The sequence below is a fragment of the Erinaceus europaeus genome, chromosome 1 (genome assembly GCF_950295315.1).
Source record: "Erinaceus europaeus chromosome 1, mEriEur2.1, whole genome shotgun sequence".
NCBI classification, from domain to species: domain Eukaryota; kingdom Metazoa; phylum Chordata; class Mammalia; order Eulipotyphla; family Erinaceidae; genus Erinaceus; species Erinaceus europaeus.
The window spans coordinates 143561074-143588137 of NC_080162.1; the positions used below are offsets into that span (position 1 = coordinate 143561074).

General features: G+C 47.9%; 1 protein-coding gene across 1 annotated transcript in view; it reads left to right on the forward strand.

Moving 5' to 3' along the window:
* The first annotated feature begins 3797 nt into the window (after positions 1–3797).
* The window catches only part of CLSTN2 (calsyntenin 2), a 470509-nt gene continuing 447242 nt past the window's right edge, over positions 3798–27064 (forward strand). Inside the window, exon 1 of the mRNA XM_060196589.1 lies at positions 3798–3917. Coding sequence (XP_060052572.1) covers positions 3812–3917 — 106 coding nt within the window. The 5' untranslated portion in view covers positions 3798–3811. The remainder of the gene's footprint in view (positions 3918–27064) is intronic.

The following is a 27064-nucleotide window of genomic DNA, read 5'->3' on the forward strand; positions in this document are numbered from 1 at the left end:
AAGAGGGGGCTGGCAGGGTTGTGCCTCTTGGTCACTGGTCTGCCCTATGATGTCCCTCTGCTCCTTCCCTTCCTCTTCCCCTCTCCTTCTTTCTTTCCTTCCTTCTTTGTTTTCTAAAGTACGGGTTGGTACACTGCTCCCAGGCTGCTTTACCATCCCAAGGGAGAGACAGAAACACACACACACACACACACACACACACACACACACACACACACGGGGGGGGGGGGGGATATGCAGAGGGAGGGAGGAGTTTTCCCCAGTACCCTTACACTTCCATACAGGGTCAGGGGTCAAATCTGAACCAGAGCCTCAGGCATAACAAAATACAGGGTCTGCCAAGTCACCTGCCAAGTCACTGTCTTCCCAACCCTCTTCTGTGCTCCTTTCTGTGACACTGGGTAGGAATGTTTTTCAATCAGCTGTATTTCCCCTGCCCCTTCTTTCTCAGCATTGATCTACACTTGAAATTGCATGTTGTTTTTTTTTCCCCTGACATGGTCATCTCCAATTGGTCCTAATGAAACTGGAATCACACCAAGGGCTAGGGCAGGCAAGCCAGTTTATTAGATCTACTTATTAGGAAAAGCAAGGCAGTGGTCTAGGAGGTGGTGCAGTGCGTAAAGCACTGGACCCGAAAGCGTGAGGTCCTGAATTCAGTCCCCGGCATTACATGTGCCAGAGTAATGTCTGGTTCTTTCTCTCCTGATGTCGTTCTCATTAATAAATAAATAAAATATTTAAAAAAAGGAAAAGCAAGGCAGAGTGGTCTAGGAGGTAATGCAGTGGATAAGGCTTTGGACTCTCAAGCATAAGGTCCCTGACAGCACATGTACCAGAGTGATGTCTGGTTCTCTCTCTCTCTCTCTCTCTCTCTCTCTCTCTCTTTCTCTCTTTTCCTCTCTCTTATAATTTCTCATGAATAAATAAATAAAATCTTTTAAAAACTTTTTCTTTTTTAAAAAAAAAGCAAAGCAGACTCACAATTGGATGGAGTATCAGTGGAAAGAAAACAAGACTGTGATGATCTCTTTCAGTTGTGGTTCCTCTGATTTTGCCTGGACCAGCTCCCTCTTCTCCATGCCTTCTCCATCTTCTCCCTGCCTTCCTTTTTATCAACAGATCTTGGCACCAAGCTTGAAAAAAGGTAAGACATTCGCTGCGTTTTCGTCATCCCAGACGTACAGTGAGAGTAACAATGTGTACAGTGGCTGGAGCAGGGTAAGGAGAACCCACAGGAGATGTACCAGGTCTTGCCTGGATCTGAGTGTCCCCACAGCCACTGTGGTTGTCCCCAGATCCCCTGCCTCTCCTGTCTGGCACTGACAAAGGCAGAGAGCTGGCTAGCTTTCCCAGCTGCCCTGTCTCTGGGTGCACTGCCAGGGCATGCAGGGAGCCGAGCAGCAGGAGAGCTGTTAATGCATTTTATGACTTGGTGGAGGACTCCCAACCTCTGCTATTAATTACAGGCTGCTCAGACACCGCTGCACTGTATACATCCTGCTAATTGATTTGTATAGGCGCCCAGCTAGCGGCATTAACGGATGCGCAGGATCATTGCATAGACACCAGGGTTTAATTGCTTGTTTCCGGCCGCTCTGGCTTCTCTTGTGGGGAAGAGAGTCTCTAAAGCAGGAAGGACAACTCTCCTTGGTTTTTTGTCTTTGGACCTCTGATGCCTAATCCAGTGCTACAAGAGATCACCAACTAGCAGGTTCCCAGTGTGTGTGCTCTGGTGATGAATAGAAAATAAGTCTGGGGCTGGGGAGACAGCATAATGCTTCTGCAAAAGGCTTTCATGCCTGAGGCTTTGGGGTCCTGGGTTCAATCCCCAGTACCATCATAAGCCAGAGCTGGGTAGTGTTCTGGTCTTTCTCTCTGTATTTTTGTATCTCTCTCTTTCATTAAAATGAATAAATCACACACACACACACACACACACACACACACATATATATATATATATATATATATATGAAAAGAACTTTGGAGGGACTGGGTGGTGGTATAACTGGCAAATAACACGTGAGGACTGGGGTTCAAGACTCAGGTCCTTACCTTTCGGGGCTGGGTGGGGGAGGCTTTATCATCAGTGGAGCGGTGCTGCAGGTATCTCCTCTCTCTCTCTCTGTCTCCCTTATTCAACATCATTTCTTTCTCTAACATAAGGTAACTAAATAAATAATAAAATAAAATTTAAGGGGGCCAAGTGGCAGCACACCAGATTAAGCACACATAGTATGAAGTGCAAGGACCCGCAGAAGGATCACAGTTTGAGTCCCTCGTGTCCCACCTACAGGGGCGTCACTTCCCAAGAGATGAAGTAGGTCTGCAGGTGTCTACCTTTCTCTCCCCCCTCCTCTATCTTCCCCTCTCCTCTCAATTTCTCTCTGTCCTATGTAAAAAATGGTAAAATGGCCTCCATGAGCAGTGGGCCTGTAGTGCCAGCACTGAGCCCCAGTGATAATCTTGATGGCAAAAAATAAAATAATAATAAAAAAACAACTTTGGTCTGTTGCTATACTTGTTTCCTTAACCACTTCATATATATATAAATATATATGTATGTGTATATGTATGTATATATACATATATATTACAATTTTATTTATTTTGTATATATATTAATCAGAGAGAGTGTACTTGTGTGCAGGCCAACACTCTGGCACATGCACTACTCAAGACTGAACTCATGACCTTACACTTGAAGGACCAGTGCTTTATCCACTGTGACCCCTCCTGAGCCAAATCTTACTTAGATCTTGTGAATTTCTGAAAATGCATGTATGCAGATACCTGCAAGGATTCGTTCTGAGCCATGGAAATATACTTTTGGGGGCTACCATGTGTGGCCTGGGATGGTGGGGACCAAGAGGTGCAGGAAATTGACTGGTCCTGGTTGTTCCTAGGTGGCCTTGAGAAAATAATAGTGGCAACTTCCTGCCTGGGCCTTGGGCACCTCGGGGGTGGTCCCCACTGCCCCTCAGCAGGCCCAGTGCCCCCAGACTGAGAGCCTAGGAGATAGCTCACCCAGTAGAGCACATGACTCACCAATGGTGTGGGTAAAGTTCAAGTCCCAGCACCGCAGCATGGGGGCAGAGGTAGGGGTGGGGGAAGGTAGTATGTCCTTGTCCTCTGAGCCAGCTGGCTCCTGCATCATGTAAAGTCGGGGCTAGCCCTCCAGGTGCAAGGTGATATCCCCTGTGGGGCACTCAGAGGGAGGGACACTGAGCGGGAGCTCCGTGTGAGCCTGGCGCCCTCCCCAGGCCAGGAGGCGAAACGCTCTGGAACAGCAACACCCTGCGCCCGCGCCCAGGGGTCGGCGCCAAGGGCGTGGCTGGGGAGCCCCAGCGGCCTTGCGGATGGCCGGGGATGGGGTGTGTGTGTCATTTTGGGGGGCACCCCCAGTCGGGGAGGCGTGTTGGGAAGCGGTGTTGGGCTCGATACAGCCGGTTTGGGGGCGCGGTGCCTGGACAGGTGCTGGGGCGCGGTGCCTGGGCGGGGTACTGGGCTCAGTGCTGCTGGAGTGGGGGCGCGGTGCATAGCAGGTGCTGGGGTGGGTGCTGTTGGCGCGTTGCTTGGGGGGGGGTGCGGTGCCGCCCGGCGCGGTGCTGGGCTGGGTGCTGTCCGGGTGCTGTGCTCTGTGCTGCGGGCGCGGGGGCGGAGGAAAGTCGCCGGGTGGGGAGGGGGGTTCGGCGGGCGCAGACTCGGAGCGGCCTGGGCTCGGCCCGCCCCGTGACGTCAGTCGGGCTGCGTGGCCCGGGTCCGAGCAGACCGGCTCAGCGGCGGCAGCGGCGGCGGCGGCGGCACCATGCTGGCTGCGCGATTGGGCTGCTGGGCGGCGCTGCTGCTGCTGGGCGCGGGGCCCGGCCAGGGCCACCTCGGGGACAGCGGGCGCCGCCTCCTCGCGGCCAGAGGTGGGTGCCGGGGAACTTCGCCCAGCGGGCCGGCGTGGAGGTCTCTGCGCTCGCGGAGCCGCAGCCCGGGGCCCCTAAGTGCACGCCCGGAGCCGCAGTTCCAAGCCCCAAGTGCGCCCCGCCAGGACCGGGCTGCACCTGCTGCCGCGCACCCTGGGGTGGGGGGCGTCTGGGCGAGCGCCGCGCGGAACGGGGAGTCCTCACAACTTTGGGGGCGCTGGCTGTGGCGGGTGAGGAGGGCGCCAGACACTGAGATGCCCTTCTGCTCTCCGAGTGCAGGGGCAGCTCGGAGGGCCCGGTCTCCGGGAAGCGTCCCCCCACTGTGGGTTCCCCTACCCCGGTGCTCCCCTCCTTGCCCTTGCAGCCTAGTCCTGGGGTGCGCCCGGCTGTGGGGGTGGGGTTCCAGGGTGGCCAGACTTTGCCAGCTGCCCGGAAGCGCCCGCAGGAACGCGGGAGTTAAGGGCGCCTGTAGGGCCCCCCCAAAACAGAAGGCCACGTGCTTGCTAGGAGCAGGGGGCGAGCCAGGTTCGCTTGGGTGGCCAAGGAGCTGGGGACCCAGTTGCGGATGGGCGGGGCGCCCAGCTCGGGTAGAACTTGTTGATTCTCGGAGGCGTTGAGCAAGATGGGGTGCGCTTGGCGTCAGGAGGTCCGGTCTGCCGGCTGCGGGAGCGAGGGGACTTGGTGGCGTCTGTTCACCGAGGTGGAAGGTGCAGGGATTTGCACTAGTGGAGGTTTGCAGTTCGAGGTTGCTTTGCAAGCGCAGCACCCTGGGACGCCGGGAGTTACCGGGCTCTGGCGGGGTTGCCTGGGGCTTTGGCGGAGGTGAGGAACTCAACCCCCCCCCCCCCCCCCCCCGGGCTTTGGGAACCAACCTGGGAAAGATGCATTGGAGAAGAACCAAGGAATTGCTATTTGCCCTGTAATCCTTTGATTTTTTTTCCCCCCGGTGTTATGATTTTAAAGCACCTTTGCAAAGCAGACACACCACTTCTTTTTAGCGAGTTTTTCTTCCTTGTGTACTCCCCTTGAGAGGAAGATGATTTGGGAGGTGTGTGTGTGTGTGGGGCATATACAGGGGGAAAAAAAGATTCATTAAGAAAATATCTCTCATGCTGAGGGTCTGAGGTCTCAGGTTTAATCCTCCGCACCACCCAAACCCAGAGCTAAACAGTTCTCTGGTAAAAATAAATAATAAATAAATAAAATAAATAAAATAGATTCACTTAAAAGAAAGTGAGGTGGAGGAATCACTGTTGTGAAGTGATCAGCTAAGGTTTTGGTGAATTGAAGAAAACCAGTAAGAGTAAGAATGATATTCAGATATTTTGTCCTCCTGCCCAGGTATAAACACTTTGTCAAGCAGGCACATTGCATGTTTTTAGAGCAGATGTCTGTGACCAGACTAGTTCACGGCCAGAGGAAAAGGGAATACTTGTATGGGGAGGGCCATCTTTGTTTGGGGGTGCCAACTTTTTGCTTTAGATAAGCTTTGCAGAGAAAAAAACAACAAAGCAAGGAGGCGAGGACCTTGGCTTTCAATCATCCAGGCTCCCGTGAGTAACTTTGAGTCCTTTGGCTAACATTTTAATTTCAGTTTGTAACAGGTTGGCTTCATAGTGGAAAGGAGATATGTACTTGTCTTTTTTTTTTTTTTTTTTTCCCTTCTGGAGTTGATTGACTGCTTGGAACTTTCTTTCCCTTCTTAGTCTCGGCTTTTCCCTGCTTTCCCCAATGTGGCCACTGGGGGGCGGCAAAGAGCGAGCCGCTGACCGCATTTCCAGAAAAAAAAAGGGGGGGGGGAGATGTCTAATATTTTCTCAAAAACAGAGACGTCTGTTCTGGCACTTTGGTTGATATTTCCAGGAGGGCTGGCCTTTCTTGCTCCAGAGTCCTTGTATTTTGCCTTTCAAAACCTCACATGACCTCCCGAGCAGGTAAGATGAGAAATTGGCCCATCACACAAGTCTCTCTACCACCTCTGTGCCCCTTGAGGGTTAAATTGTAGAGAGGGTGCTGGGCAGGTGAGGCAGTGTGGGGAACAATCTCTGGCCCTCGGAGGCATGTGAGATGTCGTGTCCTCCATGCACAGCTTGCTCTGCCTTTGTGTCTCTTGCTTCTTGCTGCAAGGACTCTAATCCCCGAGGAAAACTGCTCGCAGAACCTCAGTGCCTTCAGCATGGCCCAGACTTCTGAGCTGCTGCAGAAGCCAGACAGCCCTGATCACTCCCCTCTGGTCTCCTACAATGCGGCTATTGCATAGACACAAGTGCTTCTTGGGTCCTCAAAAAGGCCATCTCTCTCATCCATATTTTATGATCAAAGCTGGGGAAGTATGGGGGCCTTAGGGAACAGTGGAGCAGACACCAAGACCTGTGTTGGGGAGCGGGGAAGAGGGTGGACTCTGAACACACAGCCAGAGTTGTGGTAAACCTAATGACATACCTGGAGTCAGGGGTCTTGCTAGAGTCCTATGTCAGTTCTCAACACCTGACTTATATGTATGTATATATATTATTTTGGATAAAGACAGAGAGAAATTGAGAGGGGAGGGGAGGTAGGGAGGCGAGAGAAAGAGAAACACTTGGCAGCACTGTTTCACTGCGTGGGAAGCTTTCCCCCTGCAGGCGGAGGCTAGGGGCTTGAGCCCAGGTTCTTGTGCACTGTTAAAAATGTTCTCAACCAGATGCGCCAACATTCAGTCCCAGCATCATCAGTTCTTAAGAGGACAGCTGCACTCTGAACTATCTTGTTACTGGGGGTCTGACAGTGCTTGGAGGAGTCTGAGCAGGTTGCAGAAAGCCACCCTCATTCCCACCTCACCCCCCCCCCCCTTCTTTGAGAGCTGATTTAGAGGCAAGGTGTTTTACCTATGTATGGATTTCGAGAGAATCACAACAGGTAGTATTTGTCCAAACTTTGGCCTTACATTTTGAGGGACATAGGTAGTGGGAGTAGGAGAGCAGCTTGGGGTAATAGGGAGAGGAGGATTCAAAGAGTGGAGGTATAGTAGTTAGGGAGATGGCTCACGTGGGAGAGCATCAGAGTTGGATGCCTGAGGTTGTCCCCAGTTCAGTTCCTAGCACCATATGTGCTGGAGTCCTATTCTGGCTTCTCTATCGCTGTCTTATCTGAAAATCTATCTCATTTGCAATCAACGAAACAAGTCACAAAAAAGAATCAGCAAGTGCAGTTGTAGTTCTTAACAGTCATGTTGCGCTCTGCCTGGGCTGTCCCCTGGTTTCACAACGCCTGCTGCATGTGTCAGCCCATTTCCCAGATGAAGAAAATGTGTCTGGGAGAGGATAAAGGACTTGTCAAGATTGGCAGGGGGCAGGCATGGCACTGAGCAGAGGATAAGAAGGAGGCAGTATCCAGTGACCCCTGACTGACCACTAAAGACTCTCTCTTCTGATTAGGAGATGCAGTGATCACAGCGGGGAGGCTGTGTTTCCGGAGCCCCTAGAAGTCCTGCCCAGGGCAGTGGGAGGGTCCAGGGCTGCTATTTATAAGGGTCTTCTGGGTGGCCCCACGAGGTGGCACAGTAAGGGAAGCATTGGACTCTCAAGTATGGGGTCCTCCTGGGTTTGTTCCTGGCATCACATGTGCTAAAGTGATGCTCTGATGCGTGCATTCTCTTTTTTACATTTTAAAAGTTATCTTTATTATTGGATAGAGACAGCCAGAAATTGAAAGGGGAGGGGGAGATAGAGAGGAAGAGACAGAGATACACCTGCAGCCCTGCTTCACCACTCATGAAGCTTTCCCCCTGTAGGTAGGGTGGGGGGGGAGGGTTTGAACTAGGGCTCTTGAACATTGTAACACTTATACTGAACCAGGTGTGCCACCACCCTGCAACCCCCCCTTCTCACTCACAAACAAGTACCCTCATTAAAGAGGTCTTGCTTCCATCTCTGGAAACCAACTTTGAGAAGCTGCCTCCTCCTCCTTTGTGCAAATTAAAAACCCACCCCACCTAGCCTGTTCCAAACTGCATAGCACAGGACTTCCTGAAGGGTTGGGGTGTGGAGGTGTGGCCTCTGTGCAGCAGATCACTAAATCAGCTCTGGGCAAGGTGTGCTTGAGTCCCTGAATGTGACAGTTGTCCCTCCAACAGCTAAGGCCTCATCACGGAAATAACACACAGGTACCTGGAAATGAGATGCTGAATGGGCAGTCTTCATAGGACGCCGAGGTGCAGTGATTTCACAGGGACAATTCACCCTGCTGTCAGTTAAACATCCTTGGTGTCTGGGAGAATGGCATCTCAGCCTTTCTTGATGAGGATTTCAGTGGCTCTGATGGACCTGAGTCCCTCCACAGGAAGGCAGAGTCCCTGACCTCCTAACTCAGCTACCTTACTGGCTTTTGCTTTTTTTTTTTTTTTTTTCCACCAGGGTTATTGCTGGGGCTTGGTGCCTGCCTGACTCCACCATTCCTGGTGGCCTCTTTTTCGTTTTTCTTCCTGTTTTTAATACAGACTGAAAGAGAGAAATAGAGAGGCAGAAAGGAGAAACATTATAACATGTGTGCCCCAACGGGGTGTGTCACCGGGTGTGTCACCGTCCCGCCCCCTGTTCTCTCTCACAAACAAACAAGCACGCTTAATTAAAGGGGCCTTGCTTCCAACTCTGGAAACCAGCTCTCTTTGAGAAGCTGCCTCCTCCTCCTCCTTCCTGCAGATTAAAAACCCACCCCACCTAGCCTGTTCCAAATTGCATAGCACAGGACTTCCTGAAGGGATTGGATGTGGAGGTGTGGCACTTGAAGCTGTGCTGGGCTATTCACAAAGTTTCCACCTATAGGTGGGGGACTGGGGTCTTGAACCTGGGTCCTCGCATGTGATAACTTGTGCACTCTACTTGTGCACTCTTCTACCACGTCTTGGGTTTCAGCTTCAAGCCAATCTTTGAAACCTCCTTGTCCTCCTCCTCCTCCCTTCCGTGTGGATTTCAAATTGAACAGTGAAGAACTTCCTGTGGGGAGCAGGGAGAGTGGAACTTGTGTGAACTTGTGAGCACATAGTAAATTTGCAAGTAGCACATGTGTCCCAGGAGTGTGGCACTTACTCCCCCAACAGCTGAAGCCCCAGACGTGTCAGAAAGCCCTCAGCAGTGCCTCCCACAGGGCTCTGTACCTGCTATTGTCCCAAGTCATCCGTTTTCCCGGGATCAGCAAGTCCTCACTCCTGCCTTGGCCTGCTTGTCCATTTGCAGCAAGGACACAAAGCACCTCCCTTCTCTGTGCAAGAAAGTTCTGGAGTTGGGAGTTGGGAGGTGGTGCAGCGGGTTAAGCGCAGGTGGCATGAAGTGCAAGGACTGGCGCAAGGATCCTGGTTCGAGCTCCTGGCTCCCCACCTGCAGGGGAGTTGATTCACAAGTGGTGAAGCAGGTCTGCAGGCGTCTTATCTCTCTCTTCCCTTCTTTGTCTTCCCCTCCTCTCTCCATTTCTCTCTGTCTTATCCAGTAACAACGACATCAATAAGAACAACAATAACTACAACAATAAAACGACAAGGGCAACAAAAGGAAATAAATAAATATATATAAAAAAGAAAGTTCTGGAGTATCCATGTGGATGTGGCTCTGAGCATCCTTAGAAAGAGTAAAGGTGTCTGAGGGGACAACAACAACAAAAAGTGATCTTTCTCTTACACTGCCTGATTTTGTTAGTCTGTCATCTTTTCTGGAGAAGTTTGGGTGTTCCTGGAAGTCCCTCCCTGGTTCTGTGAAGTACAGCGAGTGTCTGCCTCACACTTGGTCGACATGATGACACGACCACTGCAGCCGTGGCAGGCCCATACATTCTCAGGGAAGGGCCAGTCAAAACTCTTAATACCATGTCAAGCTGATGTGCTGCTTTCCAATTTGCAACGGGTAGCTGCATTGCAGTGCATTAATTAAAACAGATAAATGTTAATCTAATGCATGCCTTCTTGTAGTTGATGAAATATGACCACTCCAGAGATCTTTGATTTATTTTTTTTCACATCTAAAATACTGATAGCAGTAATGGGAGGAGCTAACCTACAGAGAGCATTAGGAAAAATCATCGCATTCCTATAAATTAATCACTCTCTAAAAGGATAGAGTTCATTAACACCACACACTGAAAGTACTAGATGCAAATTAGATTAACCTTTTTAGTGACGCTTCCATTTATACTGTGGGTTCTCTTCAAATGAGAAGCACTTTACAGATATTAACTCAATTAACCCTCCCCAGACCCTTGGTGACAGAAGAGCATCTATCAAAGTGGAACGGGAGAAGTGGAATCCTTCAAAAATAGTGATGGCCTGGCTTCTGGATGCGCCATTTCTTATTTCCTTAGCTTCAGTGCTGTTTAGCTCGGGCTTTGACTGAGAACAACGTGGGTGGGTAGATGTTCCGCTGCCTTAGCCTGTCACATGCCACTCTCTGTAGTCAGGCAGGTATCTGACTGATGCTCTGACCCTGTGCTCCAGTAGTTCTGGGTTCGACTGTGCACAGGGTATTCTGAAGGGAACATGATGACCCTTAGACCTTTGTGCTGCACTTGGGTGTGTCCAGGAGGTCTCATTCCCCTGGGTTGATGGTAAGCACTCCCTTAGCTCTGTCACATGTGTTTGGTGTTTAGAGGTTCCGAGTGTTTGTTTTTTTTTCCAGCTCCTTCTCAGGTCCCCAGGCTCCACAAGTGTTCTCTGAGAGTGGGCTTTTTACTGCGTTCTATAAATCAGGGTCATTTGCAGTGCAGTGTGTCTCAAGGTAATGCACAGCCAAAGGAACAAACCAGTAATGACCAAGCTTAAGTAGGAGAGTGCTGGACACTTTTCGGGGGGGGTGGGGAATGTGGGTCTCTACTTACCTTTGGAGTGAGAAGACCACCAACTCTAGTTCTCTGAGCCAGTGTGCAGTGCCAGTGGAAACCATGGCCCCAGCTGCTCAGTTGACTGGCCTCTGTTGGCATTTCTTGGAATACATTTCTGTGCTGCAGGCTGCCTCAGCTTCTGTCCGGGCCTTAGTTGGGAGGCATTAAAAGAAGGACTTGGGGATGGGGAGGCAGCATAATGGCTATTGAAAAGACTTTTGTGCCCGAGGCTCTGAGATCTCAGGTTCAGTCAATCCCCAGCATCACCTTAAGCCTCAGTTGAGCATGACTCTGATCTCTCCTTCTCTGTGTGTTTTTCTCAGTGTCTCTTTTTCTCTCATTAAAATAAATAAGTAAACAAATAAATAATATGAATAAGGACTTGGGCCAACAAATAGCTGGACAGTGTGTTGCTTTGTCATGCAAGAGGCCCAGTTTGAGCCCAGTGCCTACCACATTGAACAAGGCATGGGTGGATTCTCTCTCTCTCTGCTTCAGAACAAACAAACAAACAACGAAACAACCATCTGTAATATCTCCTGAGGTTTTGTTTTCAGAGATGTCCCCTACTGCTTTACCTCAGGATCCACTGAGGAAAAGAGAAAGGCTCCCTGGCACCCTGCTCACGCCACCATCTACCCTCCTCCTGTGCTGCAGTTCCCTGCCCTTCCACCTCAGCAACCCCCACCTTCCCTGCTTTTGGAGGTAGAGGTTAGCTGTTTCCCTGGAAACTGCTCTTTAAAATATCACCAGTAGGGGTAAGAGTCATCATCCTAGTCTGGTGATTCATGCTTTCTCAAGCTAATGGGAAGCCAGTAGAATCTAATGGACTAGATCCAGATGGAGCCAATTCACTGGAAAAGATCTCTTTAGGAGCCTTTGCTGTGTGGGGCCAGGCGCTGGTGCACCTGGTTAAACACACACATGACTATGTGCAAGGATACGGGTTCAAGCCCCTGGTACCCACCTGCAAAGGGAAAGCTTCACGAATGGTGAAGCAGTGCTGCAAGTGTCTCTCTCTCTCTCTCCCTATCTCCTCCTCTCCTTTAAATTTCTCTGTCTCTATCGAATGATAAGTAAATAAAGTATTAAAAAAAAGAAACCTATGCTGTGTCTGGTCATCAGGCCCTCACAGTCATACTAAAGACCAAGGGACTTTTTTTTTAAATTTTTAAAAAATATTAATTTTATTTATTTATTCCCTTTTGTTGCCCTTGTTGTTTTATTGTTGTAGTTATTATTGTTGTTGTCATTGTTGGATAGGACAGAGAGAAATGGAGAGAGGAGGGGAAGACAGAGAGAGGGAGAGAAAGATAGACACCTGCAGACCTGCTTCACCGCCTGTGAAGTGACTCCCCTGCAGGTGGGGAGCCGGGGTTGGAACTGGGATCCTTATGCCGGTCCTTGTGCTTTGCGCCACCTGCCACCTGCGCTTAACCCGCTGCGCTACAGCCCGACTCCCAGAGCAGAGCCCCAAGGGACTTTGAAGTTACAGCTGTGAAATGAGTCACCCGCTTCATGCTTTCCCCAGAGTGGCTCCCACTCCTGTGGGGGCTGCCACCCTTGGGGCTCTGCTTATAGCCTCTGACCAGAGAGGCAACACTCCTGACCATCCCATAATGGATGGTGAGGAGACATTCTACAGTGGATTTAGGACTCCGTCCATCTATGGGTGACATTTCAGGCTGTACAGCGGGCTGTCTGAAGTATGTGTATTGGGGGGGGGGTAGAGGGGACAGTCATGGAAGCATCATCTGAAGACAAGTGTCTCTCCTGCGGATCTCTCTCCTTTAACCTTAGACCTTAGAGCCTGGGGGGAGGGGAATCTGGGCACCATTTCCAGAGTGTGTGCGCCCCAGTGGGATGGTTGGATGTAAGTTTATTTTCCCAGCAGGGAGTTGGGTGAGCCTGAAGCCTGTTTTGATCTGGAGTATCACACCCCACACATTTAGGAGGACATCTGTCCTGGTACCCATGGGCTGTGATCTGCTGTGAGTACGACAGAGCATCCCCAGCACTGTCCCATGTCACTCTGTTTCTCCAGGCTGCTATTGTAGTGGGGGGTGGGAGTTCTGTCTCCTAAGTCTCTGGGGTGTGAGGGTGGCCTTGGGGTAGGTGGCTTATTGCCTTGATTTTAGCCCTGAACTCACTCCTTTTTGGGCACAAGGGTTTTCTGTAGATGATTCTACCAGGGTGGGTTGTGACAGCCCGTTCCTGTGCCTGGCCCAAATGGCAGAAACTTGGACTCAACAGAGATTTCTTGATGTCTCAGGGATACACAGCAAGGAAGTCAATAGGTAAGTCAGGAATCTAGACCACAGGCTTTCAGCCCTTTCAGAACTGACACTCAGCAAATATTTCACAGTGCGATGATTCTGAAATGAGAGTTACTGGTCCCCTTCCCTGTTTGCATATGTTACTGAGTGGATTGATGGAAGACTGTAGCTGAAGCAGAAGGGAGTAACAGGAAGGCTCTGTGATAAGTTACATGTGGTGCTTGGGCCCAGCTGTACTACAAGGAAGCAGTCAGCTGGCTGCTGGCTGGGAATGCCACAGCTGCACAAGCAGTGAGGCCAGTTGTTCTGCTAGGCCAATTCATATACGGGGTTTTGGAGCACACGTTTTAGAAGTGGTGAGGTCCTGCGGAGCCTCAAGCAAGGCCAAGTGCACTTTGACTTTGATTCACAGGATGGTAGGATGAAAGCTTAGGATTCATTCACTCATTCATTCATTCATTCATTCATTCATTCATTCATTCATTCATTCATTCATTCATCCACTCAACCCACCTGCCCACTCACTCACCCATTATTCATTCACTTACCCACTCACTCACCCATCATTCATTCATCCACTCGCTTACCTACTCACCCACCATTCACTCACTCATTTACTCACTTACTGTCCTGTTCACTCAACCATATGCTCACTCAGTCATTCACCTACTCATTTACTCATTCACTCACCCTTTCTAATTCTGTTGATGTATCATAGGTATACTCCACATGTCCTTGTAGGCTGAAATGGCCTTAAAGAGTTGACAGCTTCTAGAGCTGTATCTCTTTGGTGTACCTTTGGGTACCTGAGGGAAAATACCAGTGACTGCTGCACAGGTGAAAGTGGATATCATGTGCTGTGAGGTCTTCGGAAGAGTAAGATGTTTCCTGTTAGACATGTTGGAGGACCCCACCAAATCCATCTCCCCATTTAAACCTGGGGGAGGGATAGCCTTGGGCTGTGACTTGGCCTCATTAGGTAGACACTTTGAGGTTTTGCCTCTTGCCCTCAAACAGAAGAGTAGGGTGTGTGTGTGTGTGTGTGTGTGTGTGTGTATGTCCATGTCCGTGTGTGTGTGTGTGTGTGTGTGTGTGTGTGTGTGTGTGTATGATGTATAGGGTGTAAGAAGACTCCTCTGGGCCCTAGCAGTGTGAGGGTCTAGAGTGCTTTGCCTTCATGGAAAAGGGCAGAAAAGCCAATCTTTGGGTCAGATAGAAAACTGAAGTTACAATTTGAAGGAATACTACTCTGCAATTAAAAATTAGGATATTGTCTCCTTCAGGGCAAAATGGATGAAATGGGAGATGACTATGCTCAGTGCAGTAGGTAATGAGGTGATAGCGACCAGATGGTTTTGCTTGCTCTGCTGTGTATTATAAAGAATTGAGACATGAAAAAGGGGAAAAACAAAGTAGTCAGCTGTCTCTATGACTTGGTGAAGAGCAGTGCCAATATTCAATTCCTGCGTCTTCCTCACCTGTGGGGGGACGTGTCACAAGCAGTAGAGCAGTGCTGCAAGTGTCTCTCTGACCCTCTCCCTCTCTATCTCCCCCACCCCATCTCAACTTCTCTCAAATAAGGGGGTGGGGGGAGAGCCAAAGGAAAAAATGGCTTCTAGGCGTGGTGGATTCATCATTCAGGCATTGAGCCCCAGTGATAACGTTGATAGCAACTTCTGTTACATAAAAAATTGTTTTTGTGAGAACTATAGTTGGGGGAGTGGGGATACAGAACTTTGGCTGTCAGTGTGGTGTTGAGCTATGCATTGTAATCTTACAATCTTGTAAACCACTACCAGTCATTAATACAGTTTTTTTTTTAAAAAATGAATAGACTGAATGTAAGGGCAACAACAAAGTTGTGGGATTGGGTTAAAATTACTAAAGACAACTGTAGCTCTGCTCTGCCACTCATAATGATTCCCCCCTGCAGGTGGAGACACAGGGCTTGAACCTGGGTCTCCCTCCATGATAATGTGCACACTTCACTAGGTGCACCACCACCCAGCCACCAGTGGAAAGCAGTTGCCGCCACTGGATAGGGGGAGTCTGGAAAAACATGGAGTGGGGAAGCAAGAAGATCATTTCATGTTTTTTCACGGATGACTAGAGTACTCATCATGGCCCATGTATTAGTCTAGATAGAAAAGATAGTTCTTTTGGATATTTCTTCCTTGGGCTTCTCATTGCTAGGTTAGATAGTATGCTACTTTGCTATGTATGCAATCCAGGTTCAAGCCTGACCTTTACTGTATTGAAGGAAGCCTTTGTGCTAGGGTCTTTCTTGCTCTCTACTCTCACCGCACCCCCCCCCCCCCAATCCTCTTTTTTTCTCTGCCACTGACAAAGTCAGCCCACAGTGATGAATCTTAAATGAAGATTCCGTTAGGAAGAACAAAGAGTTTCTGTTTTGCTTTGTTTGTAGTACCTAGTTGTCTTTTCACAACACCCCCCCATGAGCTTGGGGTGGAACTTGTTTTGCAGAGAGAGAGAGAGTTCCTGTAATTTGGAGCTGAAAGCAAGTTTTCACATTCTGATCCTGTGGGCAATGGTATATCCCCTTAATAAGCAGTTCAATGACATTTGGCAGGTCTGTAATATTTAACTTGGAGTTGAGTTGATAAAAATTTCAGCCCAACAGTAACTTCTGGGGGGCGCTTGGGGTGGATGTGTTTCTGCAATGAGAAGCCCTAGTTGACATTCTGATTCTAAAATCAACATCATCTCTTATGCGTGGCCATATTTTCAATTATAATGGACGATGGGCTGTGAATTGCAAAGCAGCTTCCTGCTCACTCTGCCCAGCTCAGTGGGTGTGGGATACAGGGAAGCACTTGGGGAGGGGGGTAGGGTGGAGGGAGAAAATGCCTCAAACCTGGATTCTCAACATGGTAAAGTGTAGTGCGCACCCCACCAGTGAGCTGTCCCAACCCTTGGGGCGCTTTTTTTTTTTTTTTGGAAAGTAGAATCTTTCCTGACTTTGTGGGGAGTCTACATCCTGACTGACTAAAGCTGGTTAAAGCTGAGAATGGCAGGAACGTGGCAGCGAATGTCTGAATGTGTGTGAAACTCCCCGGGCAACCAGACAAGAGTGCCCATAACAAATATTGGGACATCCAGCAGATGTCTAGGGCACAGTATTTTGCTTGTCTCCTTGGCATGTCAGAATAAATCAGACCTTCACCTGTTTTGTTTTACAAGTCAGCACAATATCACTCTTTCATGGAGGAAATTCTGACCCTATTGGTCCCTCTCAAATCTGCCATAGGACCCTCTCAGACAGAGCTTGTTCTCAGTCCTGGAAGGCATTGGTTATGGCAAATACTGTCCCCATTCCTCTCTTGCCTTCAGGAACCCCAGGAACAGACCACACTGGAATGTGCTGGTAAAACCAGGTCTGCCACTGCCCCCTGCTTTACACATAGCTGTTCTATTGCTCTGTCTTGGGTTTGAAGGAGTGAGTGGATAGCTGACAGGGCAGGAGAATCTGCTGTTGGTGGTTTCAAGTCAGGGCTCACATCTCTGAGGGCTGTGACTTTGAGGCCAGGCCCTTGCCTCTCCTGCATGTTGATTCTCACACTCATGTGGGGGTTAGAAGGGGATTGGATAGTGGCCACAAGGATGTGTGTATGTGTGGTAGGGGGGAGGGGTCTGGGTGGTTGTTAACAGGTGCCACTAGCATCCTGCTCACAGCCCCATCTTATCCCACCACCCTCCTGCATTCAGACCTGATTTCTGGCTCTAGGGGTCTTTGTCTCTGTGGTTTCTATACCCCTCTCTGCGTGGAAAGCCTTGGGGCACGTGGTGGATGGAACTGGAAGTGATTGCACTAAGTGAAATAAGGAAGGCAGGGGTAGACAGCCAGTAGATGGCGTCACTCACATGAGGACTGTAGATACGTAAAGTAAGTTGACTTGGACACTGCAGTAACCAAATGGACTCGACCTTGTGAGAACTGTGGTGTTTATCAGGAGGGAGGGGGGCAGGAAATTCAGTGGTGGGTGCCACAAGTTGTAAGTACAAAAATGTGGTTATGAAACTGGACTCTGGAAATTGTTTAATTTTGTCAATCAACATTATGTAATGAATAGTAAAATTATTTTTTAAAATTTATTGATTGATTTAATAATGATCAACAAGACCGTAGGCTAAGTGGAAGTTGTGTGGAATTGTACCCCTCTTATCCTACGGTCTTGTTGATCATTATTAAATCAATCAATGTTTCTTTTTACAATGATTGACAAGACCGTAGGATAAGAGGGGTACGATTCCACACAACTTCTGCCACCAGAGTTCCGTAACCCACCCCCTCCATTGGAAACTTTTCTGTTTTATTTATTTATTTATTTATTTATTTATTTATTTATTTATTTATTCATTTATTCCCTTTTGTTGCCCTTGTTGTTTTATTGTTGTAGTTATTATTGTTGTCATCATTGTTGGATAGGACAGAGAGAAATGGAGAGAGAATGGTGAAGACAGAAAGGGGGAGAGAAAGACACCTGCAGACCTGCTTCACCACTTGTGAAGCGACTCCCCTACAGGTGGGGAGCCAGGGCTCAAACCGGGATCTTTACATCAGTCCCTGCTCTTTGCGCTACCTGCACTTAACCCACTGTGCTACAACCCGACTCCCCAACTTTTCTATTCTTTATCCCTTTGGGAGTATGGACCCAGGATCATTATGGGGTCTAGAAGGTGGAAGGTCTGGCTTCTGTAATTGCTTCCCCTCTGGACATGGGCGTTGGCAGGTTGAGCTATACTCTTAGTCTGTCTCTATTTTTCCTTAGTGGGTTAGGACTCTGGAGAGGTGGGGTTCCAGGACAAGCTGGTTAGGTTGTCTGACTATTTTAAGAAGAACTCCAGGGAATTAGCACACCCAAGTCTAGTCCTCAGCCCATAACACACAGGACTTGGTGAATCATTGCCTCCACTCCCTCTCTGGTGGGGTACTGGGTGGACTTATGTGCTCTGTCCCCCAGACTCCCCCCACCCAGGAGTTGTGGGTCCGAAATAGTGACCTGTCTCTATCCTTTGTCCCAGAGGAATGCTTCTGTTCTCCTCACCCCACACTGGTCTTTTCAGAGACCACTCCCAAAAAAACCATCAGCATTACAGGTCTTGTCTCTGCAGTGCCTTCTCCTGAGGAAACCCACACTTGGAGAGGAAGGAATGACAGTGGGAACCATTTATATCAGGATCCTCTGGGATTCCTTCCTTGCTTGGTAGCTGGGAGATTTTGTAGTCCAATAGGAGGAACTCTGTTTCTGACTGGTGTCTTCCTCTCCTAAAATCTCTATTTTATTGTTAATATTATTACTGATTTTAGATAGAGGCACAATCAAAGAAGACAGTGAGAGAGAGGGGGAGAGAGAAGACCAGAGCACCAAAGCTGTCTTAAATGTGGTGGCGGCCAAGCTTGAACCTGGCTCCTATATTCTTTATTTTTAAAAAATTAAAAAAAATTTAGAACATAGCATAAAAAGACTTTCTTTTGCTTTCTTCTTTTATTAGTATTTTTTTAAAACAGAGTACTGCTTAGCTCTGGCTTATGGTGTTGCTACAGACTGAACCCGTGGCCTTAAGAGGCTCAGGCATAAAAGTTGTTTGTATAACCACTATGCTGTCTCCCTAATTGTGGAAAGACTCATGTCTGAGGCTCAGAAGTTCCAGGTTAAATGGCAGAGTTGATCAGTCCTCTGGTAAAAAATAAACACATTTGGGAGCCGGGTGGTAGCACAGCGGGTTAAGCACACGTGGCACAAAGCACAAGGACCAGCGTAAGGATCCCAGTTCGAGCCCCTGGCTCCCCTCTTGCAGGGGGGTTCGCTTCACAGGCAGTGAAGCAGGTCTGCAGGTGTCTATCTTTCTCTCCCCCTCTCAGTCTTCCCCTCCTCTCTCCATTTCTGTCTGTCCTACCCAGCAATAATGGCAGCAAGAACAACAACAATAACTACAACTATAATGACAAAGGCAACAAAAGGGAAAAATAAATAATAAAATAAATATAAAAAAATAAACACATTCATAAAATCTTTTTTTTTTTTTTTTGCTATGGACATATACATAGAGGAAAAGAGAGAGTGAAAGAGACTATAACACCGAAACTTGAAGCTTCCTTTAATGTGTTGGAGGCCGGACTCAAACCTGAGCTACTCATACTGCAAAAGAGTACACTATTCAAGTGAGCGATTTCACCAGCCCAATAAAATCAGTATTCGAAATTCATTCATGGGCAGGGAGAGTGAGTGAGACGGATCCAGAGCATCAGTCAGCCCCTGCGATGTGATGCCAGAAACTCATCTGAAGAGAGCCAGTGCAGTGCTGTAGCTGCAGTGCAGTTAGTTTCTCAGACTGCCTGCTCTTATTCTGAGCACTCACACCCCCTCGAGGCCTGGAGGCTGCAGGGAACACGCCTTGCAGTGTCCTGCAGAGGTGGCTGCTCTGGGCCTGGTGGGAGGGGGGTGACTTTTTCTGGGGACCCCCACGCTGGATGCTCCTTGAGGTCAGGGCTACCCCAAGTCAAGACAGCCCCCCACACCCCAGAAGTATGTAATAAGTTGAGCTGGGCTGAATGCTTACAGCACACAACATGTACAACTAGAGGAACATCTGGGACCTCTGAATGTCTGTTTCCTGCCTTTCCCCTGCGTGCCAGCAGACAATCTGCAAAGCAGTTCCCTCTGTCTTCCACTTTCCCTGCTGGCCTGCAAAATCCTCTGGCAAAAACGGTCTTCCTTCTCCCTCCCTAGCTTGCCGATGGGTGGGTCCAAGTCACTGTTGCCTCTCACTGTCAGTTATTGGAGATAAAACTCTACAAATCTAATAGGTACCCAGCCTGCCTTTTCTTCCTGAGCACTTGTCAACAGAGTACTTAGAATAAGTGAATCCGTCCTGCAACTGAGCTTTTAGTCCCGGAGGACCAGCTCCCATGGGGGGCATATGCGATTTTTAAATTTATTGACGAGACAGTCAAATGACTTTATTTCAGAGTTGAGCAGTGCCAATGTGAGAAATATGTGTAGAAATATGTTGCTTCAGAGGACAACAATTCATTTATTGAGGAAGGGCTCTCAGTTCTGGGAGATACATCTTGTATTTATTTCCTTATTTTTGGTCAGCTCTTGAGGCTTCACTACTCTGGGCTGATTTACACACACACACACACACACACACACACACACACACACACACACACACACACATACACACACACAAAAAATGGGGCAAGGGAGAAAGACAGCACCAAAACTATCTTCAGTGCAATTGGGAGTCAGGCTAGCACCTGGGTCGCAAAACAGTACACTATCTAGGTGAGCTATTTAGCTGGCCATTACTATTATTTTCTTTTAAAAAATTATTTTGTTTATTTTATTTTATTTTATTTTTTGACAGACAGATTGAGAAGAAAGGTAGAGGTAGAGAGGGAGAAAAACAGACACCTGCAGCACTGCCCCACCAGTCTCACTCGTGAAGCTTTCTCCCTGCAGGTAGAGAGCGGGGACTCGAACCTGTGTCTTGTGCATGGTAACATGCACATTCAACTAGGTGTGATACCACCCAGCCACTAATATTATTTTCTAACCAGAGCACTCAACTTTGCTCAACTTTGGTTTATGGTGGTGCCAGGAATTGAACCTGGGACTCAGAGCCTCAGGCCAGGAAGTCACTGGCACAACCATTGTGCTATCTCTCCAGCTCTCTGAGTCTTGAAGGAAAGGTGGCTGGGTGCTGATTAGATGTATGGCCACTGGCTATGCTACCCCGAAGCTGCAGAGTTTAGGAAAAGTCGCACAACTTCTCAGAGAACCTGGTTCCTCATCTCTTTTTTTTTTTTTTAATAATTTATTTCTTTATTGGGGAATTAATGTTTTACATTCAACAGTAAATACAATAGTTTGTACATGCATAACATTCCCCAGATTCCCATTTAACAATACAACCCCCACTATGTCATTCATCATCTTTCATGGACCTGTATTGTCCCCACCCACCCACCCACCCCAGAGTCTTTTACTTTGGTGTAATACTCCAATTCCATTTCAGGTTCGACTTGTGTTTTCTTTTCTAATCTTGTTTTTCAACTTCGGGCTGAGAGTGAGATCATCCCATATTCATCCTTCTGTTTCTGACTTATTTCACTCAACATGATTTTTTCAAGGTCCATCCAAGATCGGTTGAAAACAGTGAAGCAAGCTGAGCAAGTTGTGGTATATATACACAATGGAATACTACTCAGCTGTAAAAAATGGTGACTTCACTGTCTTCACTCCTCATCTTTTAAGATGGGTGTGTTTAGGCTTACGTCAGGATGTTGTTATAGAGGTCAGAGGTGGATCACCCGGTTACCATGTAGGAGGACTTGAGTTCAGGCCCCCCAGCCACCACATAGTGAGCTTCACATGGGGTGGAGCGGTGCTCTCTGTCTCTCTGTCTCTGTCTCTCTCTCTTTCCCTTTCTGCCTCTATCTAAAAGGGAAAAATGGCAACTTATACTGTATTTCAGAGCTTTGTTGTTAGAACCACATATTTGTACATATATATATGTGTGTGTGTGTGTGTGTGTGTGTGTATGTATATATATATATATATATGTTTATTGCCTGGGCTTCACCACTCTGGGCCAACTTTTCCTGATAGAAAGTGAGAGATTGAGGGAGAGAGGGAAAGACATCACAGTACGCAAGCTTCCTGCAGTGCAGTGGAGGCTGGGCTTGAGCCTTTATTGTGCATATGGCGAAGCAGGAGAACTATCCAGGTGAGCTGTTTTGCTTATTTTGATTTAGAGAGACAGAGAAGTGAAAGACACCACAACTCCAAAGCTTCCTTCAGTATGGTGGGGGTCAGACTCTAACTCCAGTCACAGTCATGGCAAAACACTATTCAAATGAGCTGCTTTGTGACCCTTTATCTGTCCTTGCCTTTAGCTTGTCTCTCCATTGCCCCCCACCTTTGCATCCTGAGGGGTGGCCTCTATACCCATCCCTTAAGTCAGCTGGAAGCAGGTGTTTCTGTTTCTCCAGGATGACTTGCAAGTTTTTCTCTTTAACTTGCATGTCCTTCACTGTGGCCTTGGCTATGGTGGGTCTCTGCTCTCTTATGTCCTGAGAGAGGACGGAAGATGCTCAGGTCCAGGGACACATCCTGTGAGGTGGGCAGCATCCTCTGTGGGCACATGTTAAAAAAATGTCTGCAAGGGTGGGGGGCAGATGAGGGTTCACCCAACAGAGCACCCCCCATCTCTACCTGCAGGGGGCGGGGAAGCCTCAGGAACAGTGGAGTGTTACAGGTGTCTCTCCTTCACTCTTTTTCTCTCTTCCTCTCTCAGTCTCTCACCCCCTATCAAAAAGAGAAAAGGAGAAAAAGAACAAAAATAAGTAACTGCCAGAATGGTCGAGTTGTCCAGGCACTAAGCTCCAGCTCAGTGGTAAAAAACAAACAAATACACAAACAGGCGAGGTGATAGCACTCAAGGTGAGTGCACACATTACTGTGTTCAAGGATCCAAGTTCAAGTCCTTAGTTCCCACCTGCATCAGGGAAGCTTTACAAGTGGTGAAGCAGTACTGCAGGTTTCTTTCTCTCCCTCCCTCCCTTCCTTCCTCTCTGTTTCCTCATCTTCCTCTCAATTTCCCTCTAGGGAAAATTCAGGGCACAGAGTCTGAGAGTCCTGGGCAGTACATCCTGGTTTGTTTGTTTATTTGTTTTTTGCTAGGTTTGCATACATGAAACTTGGATGCATGCTACACATTTCTAGCATATAGTTTGTTCTCACTGAATTTGTGCACATGAAGTGGAAATACACTTGGTGAAGGGTTCCCCTTATTCCTTTTAGCATTATATGAAGGGGAGGAGTCTACTCTAGCGGGCCAATGAAAAGTGAGCTTCTTTACTATGATGTAAGGCATGCTGTAATAGAGCGGATCTTGAACAAGTAGGGGCCTTTGGGCCTTGGTCTTTGACCTTGGGTTTTAGGAACCTCAGAACCATGGGTGATCTATCCCCGAAGCCTTTCCTTTTTACCTTAATTTGCACATCTAATAAGGAAGAATTTAGAAATCATACACCTGAATGCTTGTCCCTAGAAATTCTTTATCAGAACTGCTACGAACCCAAGGGGACCCCACTCGACCACACGTATCCCTCCCAGCACCTCTGTCATATTAAATTAAAATAATAAATAAATATATAAGAATAAAACAAAAACTACACATTTACTATTAGGACAATAGGGGCTGTTTATAAATAGTAAAAATTTTAACAGGATGTCATTACATGTGATAGGAAATAAAACATAAACAACACTTTGCAGCATTACCTATCATCTGATGGATGGCCTGGGGGATGGGGCTGAGGGAAGGGAAGGAGCCTGGAAGTAAGACCTGATCTTCTGTCTGGTTAGATGGGCAGGGCTTTCTGGCAGCCCCCTCCCCCCATCCAAATTCCAGGGTTGTGTTTGGGAATCAAGAAGGTGGGGAAGGACCAGGGACCCATAGAAGGAGGGGTCTGCCAAGCTGTTAAACCCCGGCTGGGGTAGCAAGACTCTGAGGAGAGCTTTGAGACTTATAGAAACTCAACAGGCATCAGCTGAGGGGGGTGAGGCTGGAGCAAGCCAGGGCTGGTCTAGTGGGAGAGGCATCTCTGAAAGTTGCAGCATGGACACAGGAAATTCAGGTCTCAGTGCTGCTCTGGCCTGTGGCCTCCACTTGGTGAAGTTTCCGCATACTCCCCTCTCTATCTTGTACTAATCATTTCCCCTGACACCTGCTCTGTCCATTGAGCTCAAGAGTCAGCCCCCGCCCCCGCCCCCAGAAATCCCTGGGACTTGGCCCAGAGGCCACCCTCTCTCTGGGGCCCTGTGTGAGCTCTGTTTTGCACCCACACAAGCTGAGAATAGAAAAACGTGGGTACTGCTAACCCTGTGCTCCAGAGATGTCCTTCTGGTCTACCCTAGAAAGTGAAACATAGAAGGAAGGGATGTTCCCTTTGGCACCAACTCACTTTTTTCCTGCTTTCTGATTAAAATCAATCACAGGTTCCAATGAAGGTAAAGCAAAGACTGAGATTTTAGAGTTTCTGTTCTCATGCCTAAGGGAGAACACAGGGTGGAACTTGGACTGGAGGGGGTGATATTCTGCACCACAGCCAGGAACTCTGGGGAGGGAATTGGAGAGTGGGGCTTGGGGGTAAGGGGACCTGGGGTCCTTGATGGGGGAGGGTGAGATAGTATTTAGCAGACACTTATTAATGAAGAACTACACGTCTAGACAAATGCACTGTAATTTATTACTCCCCACTCCAATAAAAGGGGAAAAGAAAGCAATCACAGGAGCCAAGGAAAAGGCAATATTGTGAGTAGCTCTGGCAGGTTCCAGCTGCTGCAGGAATGCCGGATTTACATGACAAAGACCTAGCCCAGTGCGGATTGTCATTCCCCTGTAATCCCACTCCCTGAAAAGCTGAAATCTTAAAAAACAAAACAAAACCATGTACTTTAATTTTGCTGTCAAATGCCCTTTTGCTTCAGAGACTAACCCAGTCTAGAATATCCCTGCTTCCTGACTAACTTTAGCTCAGGCTGCCTCTCCCTCTCCTGACCCTCCACTCCACCTCCTAGTCCTGATGTCCAGCCTTCCTGGAGCAGAGAAGGCTGCAGGCAATAGTGCTGATTGGAAAGTCAGTTTTCTGCCCTCTCAGGGGTCTGACTTCTTTTTCTAAGATAGAACAGGGGTGAGGGAGACCACAGCACTTAAATTTCCTCTAGTGTCCTGGAGGTCAGGCTTGAACATGGGCTGTGTACTTGGCAAAGCAGCATACTAACCAAGTGAGCTATTTTACTGGCACAAAGGCTTAAGTTTTGATGGGGAGAATAAGAAGCTGATAGATTAGGGGCCATGCAGTGGCACACTTGGTAGAGTGCAGACATTACCACAAGGAAGGACCTAGGTTCAAGACCCTGGGCACCTGCAAGGGGTAACTTCACAAGTAGTAAAGCAGTGCTGGAGGTGTCTCTCTCTCTCCCTCCCGTTCTTTTTTATACTTTGTTACTAGTGGTTTAATATTGATTGTGAGATAATAGGGGTATAATACCATACAGTTCCCACCACCAGAGTTCTATGTCCCATCCCTTCCACTGGAAACTTCCCTATTGTTTATCCCTTTGGGAATATGGATGAAAATTATTTTTGGGGTGCAGAAAGTAGGAGTTCTGGCTTCTGTAATTGCTTCTTTGCTGGACATGGGCTATTAGCAGGTAGATTCATACTCCTGGCCTGTTTCTGTCTTTCCTTACTGGGGTAGCACTCTGGAGAGGTGAGTTTCCAGGATGCACTGGTGAGGTCATTTGCCCAAGGAGGTCCAGATGGAATGATAGTAGCAAATGGAACTTGGTGGCTGAAATGCAGTAAGATGGAAATCAGGACAAAATATTCAATAAACAGGAACCATAAAGTAGGAATAGAATAGATGAAAGTAGGGATCTTAGGGTCGAAAGAAGCTAGTAAGTTTATTTTTAGGAATGTTACTAGGAGCCTGTGTCTTTTTTTTTTTTTTTGCCTCCAGGGTTATTGTTGGGGCTCAGTGTCTGCACCATGAGTCCACTGCTCCTGGAGGCCATTTTTTTTTTATCCTTTTTTTGCCCTTGTTGTTGTAGCCTTGTTGTGGTTATTATTATTGTTGTTGATGTTGCTAGATAGGACAGAGAGAAATCGAGAGAGGAGGGGAAGACAGAGAGGGGGAGAGAAAACCTGTGAAGAGACTCCCCTGCAGGTGGGGAGCCAGGGGCTTGAACCGGGATCTCTAGGCCAGTCCTTGCTCTTTGCGCCACGTGCGCGTAACCCGCTGCGCTACCACCCAACTCCTGAGCCTGAGCCTGTGTCTTAAAAATCTTCGCTTGAGCTTGATAGATGAGATGGGAGGGGACCAGAAATATTGTTTGGGAACATGATGTCAGAGTTGAGAGTAGGACTAGGAAGCAGGATTAGGGCAGAGAGTTGCTCTTAATCTGGAGGATATACAAATGCAATTAACTGTTTACCACAATGATCTAATCTGGGGCCTATATCTGTTCACATTTAGCACAGGCACCTGTGCAACCTCTGAGTCCCTGTCAGACCAAGTTCACAGTCTGTAGTCACATCTAGGAACACTGTAGGCTGCACTCATTTCAGAACCAGTCTTCCTCGAGTGGCAGAGTAGGCTGACCCAGCCTCTCTTTGGAAAGTGGGGCAGTCACTACCATAGCTATTTTATCATGAGGGTACAGTCCTGAAGAAGCCTGCAATAGGGCTTATAATGACATCCCAATGGGTGTGACCAGTGATGGTAGAGAGAGTTCTATCAGAGGTCTAGGCCCATATTATCTAGGGGCAAATCCAAAGATTTCCTGTTTAGCACCCTGAAGCTGGGGTGGGGTGGGGTGGGGGGGTGGCTGATAGTGGCCAAAAAGGCCATTGTTAAGTGAGTGAGTCTCTTGCCTTTACCCAGCTTTTGTAGCCTCTTCTTTTTATAAGTAGCTTAGACTTTCTCCCAGCTGTTAAAGCATTGAGTGTCATTTGCTCTATCAACTGGTATTAGGTTTAAGGGATCTAGCCTCAAGTTATGTAGGAAGTAGACCTACAATATTAGTGGGGTCTTAGTTAGACTTATTTTTTCTGCATTTACTTGTTTGCGGATTAGAACAAAAGCTGTCATGGGGACAATAATTGTCTTTTACTAGACATATAGCTTTTTCCAGTATAACTTTTGGCCAGTTGTATAGTGTTTCTTCTGAAGCTTATCAAGGGGAAACAATAATGTGGATGCTCTGTCAGAAGAAATTAAAAAAGATGGAAGACTATATCTTAATTTTGTATATTTAATTGAGTAGAGTGATTGAAGGAAGTGAAGTAAGGGGTAGGAGAGGAGGATGTTTAAGCCTCAGTAATGAATATATGATCAGAAAAGTTATGATGTCTTCTTTAAGCCATTCCACTAGAATGCCAGGCTTATTAGGTCTAAGTCTAGTGACAGAAGGCTATTAAACACGTTTA